Source organism: Elephantulus edwardii, unplaced genomic scaffold (assembly GCF_000299155.1).
Source record: "Elephantulus edwardii isolate Elephantulus edwardi_28Jun2011 unplaced genomic scaffold, EleEdw1.0 scaffold00440, whole genome shotgun sequence".
NCBI lineage: Eukaryota > Metazoa > Chordata > Mammalia > Macroscelidea > Macroscelididae > Elephantulus > Elephantulus edwardii.
In genome coordinates, this window is record NW_006400190.1 from 647,647 (window position 1) to 652,541 (window position 4,895).

Sequence of the window (4,895 nt, forward strand, 5' to 3'; positions counted from 1 at the left end):
GGAGATGGGGGTGATGTCCCCCAGGGGCAGAGGTTTGTGGGATGAGGTGTACAGATGGGGATGGAAGTGTGTGTGCATGGGTGTGGGGTGACATCCCCTAGAGCTGTGCACCAGTGACTGGCAGGTGGGCGTCTGCCCAGGCTACACTGGACATGGGGCTCTCTTGCGTGGTGTGATCACACTCACCAGGTTTGTCTGTTCCCAGCCTAGACAAGAGGCACAGGGTCCCCTCCATTCTGGCGGCTGCTGGCCTGTCCTCTCCACAAGGGTGGGACTGGTGACTGCTGAGTGACCTCTGCTTGGTCTCCACAGGACATGATGTTTTCCCGAGGACTGAAGAGGAAGAGTGCAGACAGTGAGGATGCGGCCTCGGGGCCCCCGGGCATCCGCGTGGCGTCCTACGACCTGCAGCGGCAGTCCCTGCTGGACATGTCGCTGGTGAAGCTGCAGCTGTGCCACATGCTGGTGGAGCCCAACCTGTGTCGCTCTGTCCTCATCGCCAACACTGTGCGGCAGATCCAGGAGGACATGACCCAGGACGGCACCTGGCGCCTGCTGGCCCCACCGACACCCGGGCCCGCACTGCCTGACCGCCTCGTCTCCACGGACATCCTGTGCCGGTCACCATGCGAGCAGGAGCTGCGGCGGCCAGAGCCCCACAATAGCGGATTGCCAGTGGGCCTCCTGGACAGCACAGGTCTGGACCTGCCCTCAGTACCCGCTGCACAGGGACCCAGACCTCCTCCCAGCAGCGTCTGGGAAGTAGATGGGTCTCGGGGAAGCTTCCAGAAGTCTCTGGACCAGCTCTTTGAGACCCTGGAAAGCAGAAGCCCCAGCAGCATGGAGGATCTGCTGTCTGACAGGGATGGTCCCTATTATGACTTGGACTCGATGCTGACGGGCAGTGGCAGGCCCAGCCCCTGTGACCCACTTGAGGGCTTGGTGCCCCTGTCTGCTGTGTCCCCCAGCCCCAGCTGCAAGGCTGACCTGGGCGAGCTCGACCATATTGTGGAGATCCTGGTGGAGACCTGAGAGGAGCTGTGTGGGTGGCCACAGCAGTCCACTATGGCCTGGTCAGTCCTTCACTGTGGCCACAGGCACAGTCCATTCTGTCCATGGACTGGAAGAACAGCCAGATCAGCTGGTTGTCGCCAAGGCCAGTGTCCTCCTGACTGGCCCCTCCGCCTTCTGTGCATGGAGGCAGGCTCTGTCATGGTTTCTAGACCAGGGTGGACTTCTGGCCACTGACTTGTCCTGGGCAGCAGCCCCCAAGAACTTGGGTCATGGGCTGCACCAGCCTCACAGGGTAGATAATGGATTTTAAGTGTTTTCTGTGTCTTGGACATTAGGTGTCTTTTTAACTTTTGTACTTGCAATCTAAGCTTTTTTGTTTTCCACTATTCAAGTATTTTTCTACTGTTCTCTGCTCACTGGCAGCCGGACACTTTGTTCAGGTGGAAGGGAGCGTGCTCCGCACAGCCAGTTCATCCAGGCAGTGCACTGGGTTTAGTGTCCGTGTCCCCTCGTGCCCTGAGTGCTGGACGTCGGGCATCACAGGGCTGTCTGATCACGTGTTGGCACCACCAAGTCGAGTGTGTCTTGGGAGCTGGGAGACCACGGCCAGCTCACCATTTGCTAACTGGGAAACGCCAAGCAGTGGCGACTGACCTGAGCTTGTGCTGACTGTGCTCGTACGTGTCCCCACCAGCCCAACTCGGTGCTGGGGAATCTTTTCAGGGACATGAAACCCTGTCCAGGTGCAGGAAAAGTGCTGGAAGCAACCCAAGCTGAAATGAAAGTCTAGAATAAAGTGATCTGGAGCTGTGTGGACGGGCCTTCTATCTGAAGGGCTTTGGGGGCAGGACATGACTGGGGGGACCTGCTCTGAGGTTTGGTGAGTGCTACGCCCAGTGACTTCAGTCTTCCTGCCAACTTACAGGGGAGACCTGCTGGCTCCAGGAGTCACCTGCCCTGCACACCCTCCCGCTTAATGCATGATGGTGATGCACTCCCAAAGTCCCAGCAAAGAAGTGCACCCAGGGCAGGCTCAGCACACAGCCCAACGGCCACCTGGTGGGAGCCACACCTCTGCAATGAGCTGGCTGTGCAGGGGTCCCTGTACACCCCAACCCCACTCCCATTCTTAGGCCAAGACTAGGAGGGCAATGGGCTTGGTCTGACTACCACCCACAGGTGGGAACTTTGGCTCTGTCCCCTCAGGCTGTGGGTGCACTGGCTGTCTCCAAGGAAGCACCAGCTCCTTCCTCGCTCAGGACCAAAAATGAAGGCCCATTCCACACATCCAGGGACCAGAAAACTACTCAATCCTGTTCATACCCTCAGTGTTCATGCATGATGGGGACAGCAAACCTGGGCAGGGTCCAGCTTGGGAAATGCTGCTTCTCAGGACAAAAGCCACCTCCTCCAGTGCCACTGTCCTTCTGGGTTCTGATACTGGAGCAGGTGGAATGTTCTTGTGGCCATGACACTGCCCTTCAGCCATCATCTGCTGGAAACCTCTTAACTGTAGCGACCCTGTAACAAACTAAAGGGTGACCTGGGAGTGGTGGTTGGACACCATTCTTGGAACAGTAGTGAAGAGAACATGGGTCAGTCCAGGAAGTTTTATTCTGGAAATCTTTACTGGAGAGTCCACTTGGTTGAGGATGCCAGGGCACGACCCCCAGCATGGAGTGCTTGGACTGCTGCACTGGATTTTGGGGCAGGGTGATGTGGCCCTTGCTAGCCAGGGTGAACAGCAGAGCACCCACCTCCGTAAAGGCGACAGGTACCACCCACCTGGTAAACCCCTGGTGGTGGGTATCAGAGATGGACTGAATGCTGACCAGCTATCTCCCCAACCTTCACTGCCCTGACAATGGGAAATGATTAAGATCAGGTGGTGCCCTACAGACGCCCAAGACCCTGGGGTGTGGGCAGAGCAGCACTTAACACTGGGCAGGCAGGGCTCCAGCAGCAGCTCTGTCCCACCTGCTGGCCATGTGCTTAGCTCATGTTCCTCTTAAAGAGCACCAAGGCCCCGTCATGTGGGAAGAACAGCTGCTTCCTCTTCATTTGGGGGTGCCCGCAGGTTAGTCTTCCTCCAGACAAGGCTGTGTGAAGTCCGGGCCCCTGTCTGAAGCTGGCGTGGCCCCTGAACTCGCTGCATAAGTAGCTGTGTCCTGGGGCCCTCACTGGGAGGCCTGGCACAGTATGTATCCTGGGCACAGACTCCTCACATCTGGGTCTGGATCAGCCCACTGCAGGCCTTCTGACCCTGGCCTCCACCCAGTGGCTGCTCAGGCTCTGTGAGGGAAGGACCTTCCAGCCTGGGGCCCCAGCCCCCAAAAATGCTCTAGGAGAGATGCAACTGTCATGTGAGCCTCTGACGTGGAGGAGGTCAGAGTTTGGAGCCCCAGGATCCTGCCCCATCAGCTCCCACACCCAACTGCTGTCGAATCGGTACGACCCTCCAGCAGGTTTCCGGAACTGTAACTCCTGGGAGGACGTGGCAAGCCACTGATCTCATTAACAGCCTAACCACCAGTCAGTGGTGAATAGTCACCTCCCCAGGGAAGTGGATATCTGTCCCCCGCCACACTTGGCACTGCCCCCTGCTTGTGACAGACCTTTCCTGCAGCTCCAGGATCACTCCTGTCCTGTCCAGGAGGAGCTGACCCCTCTCGATACCTCTTCACAGACCCACCCCAGGGGAGCCCTCCTGTTCCAGCCTCGCTGAGCCAGCCAGCAAGCAGCAGGTGCTGTCCCCTTGGTGGACCAACAACTGACACTGAAGCTGGGCCTTGTCCTGTGTCCTCACACTCCTGCCTCACAACCCAGGAGCCCTGTGTTTCTGTCATGGCCCCCACCACTGGCTGCCTTCCTATGTGCCTACCACAGGCCCCCGCTCTCCAGCCCCTGATGGACGAGTGGTAACTCCCCAGGTGGTATCTCCCCAGTCTGTGTTCTCCTGGAGTTCAGGCTCAACGTGCCTCAGTACCTTCTGAGTGGGATGCATCCCGAGAACAAGGGCGACATTCTCCTGGCAGCGGGAACCACTCCAGCAGCTTTGGAACTGGGTCGTGGTGCCCAGGTCCTGAAGCGTTGTCCAGAGTTCCCTGGACGTAGGTCCACAGGACCAGGTGATAGGATCTCTGGGGATCCTCCCACTGCTGTTCCAGGGTGAGATCAGGGCCCTCTCCCACAGTCACTTTCACCCCTGGTCACCCACACTGGCCCCTGGCACAAGCAAGTCCCCTCTGATTCACACCTCCCACCCTGACCTCATCAGCTGTGAGGAGCTACTATGTGGAGGTGATGGCAGGATCAGGGATGATGTCATCTTAAGAGAAGCCTACTGTCATCTGGACGAAGGGCAGGGGGCTAGGGGCATGGTAAGTTCTTTATCACAGTGGCCCCCACTGCTGGTTTCTAAGAAGCAGTTCAGGGTGGGGACATCTTCAGTGGCTAGCTCACCTGGGATTTCTCGAAAAGCAAACTTAAAAATTCCCGCCCAGATGAGAACGTGCTGAAAGAATAGAGGAAATCTTCCAGTCAGGAGACAACTACTGCGTCACCTTACTCCACACACAAGCACCACTCTGACGGGGTCCCATGTGCTCAGGAGACTGGACACTGGCCGGCTGTGTGGGGCCTCTAGGCAGTTGCTGGGGTCTCTTGGCTTTGGGCTTTACATGGGAAGGGAGACATGGCAGGGAGAGGGTACCCGGAGGAAGACCAGACTCAAGCCATCAGCGGAGGAGATGCGGGGTGTGAGGGGACATGGCTTTGTTTGATTTTTGTGTGGCCCCACATGAGGTCACAAGAGAGGGCAGATGAAAGGTCGGAAAGGATAAGGATGCCCGAGGGGAAGAGTGGCCGGGGGGCGGGGGGGG

The 4,895-nt window shown here is 58.1% G+C and overlaps 1 protein-coding gene across 1 annotated transcript; it reads left to right on the top strand.

The window, feature by feature from the left end:
• Window positions 1–318: 318 nt before the first annotated feature.
• Window positions 319–1,032, top strand: CDCA4 (cell division cycle associated 4). The gene has a single exon (XM_006902688.1). The coding sequence runs from the start codon at window positions 319–321 to the stop codon at window positions 1,030–1,032; it is 714 nt and encodes a 237-aa protein (XP_006902750.1).
• The last annotated feature ends 3,863 nt before the right edge of the window (window positions 1,033–4,895 follow it).

Excerpts from the sequence above, each read along its gene's own strand:
- CDCA4 (XM_006902688.1), top strand. The coding sequence starts at position 319 with ATGTTTTCCCGAGGACTGAAGAGGAAGAGTGCAGACAGTGAGGATGCG.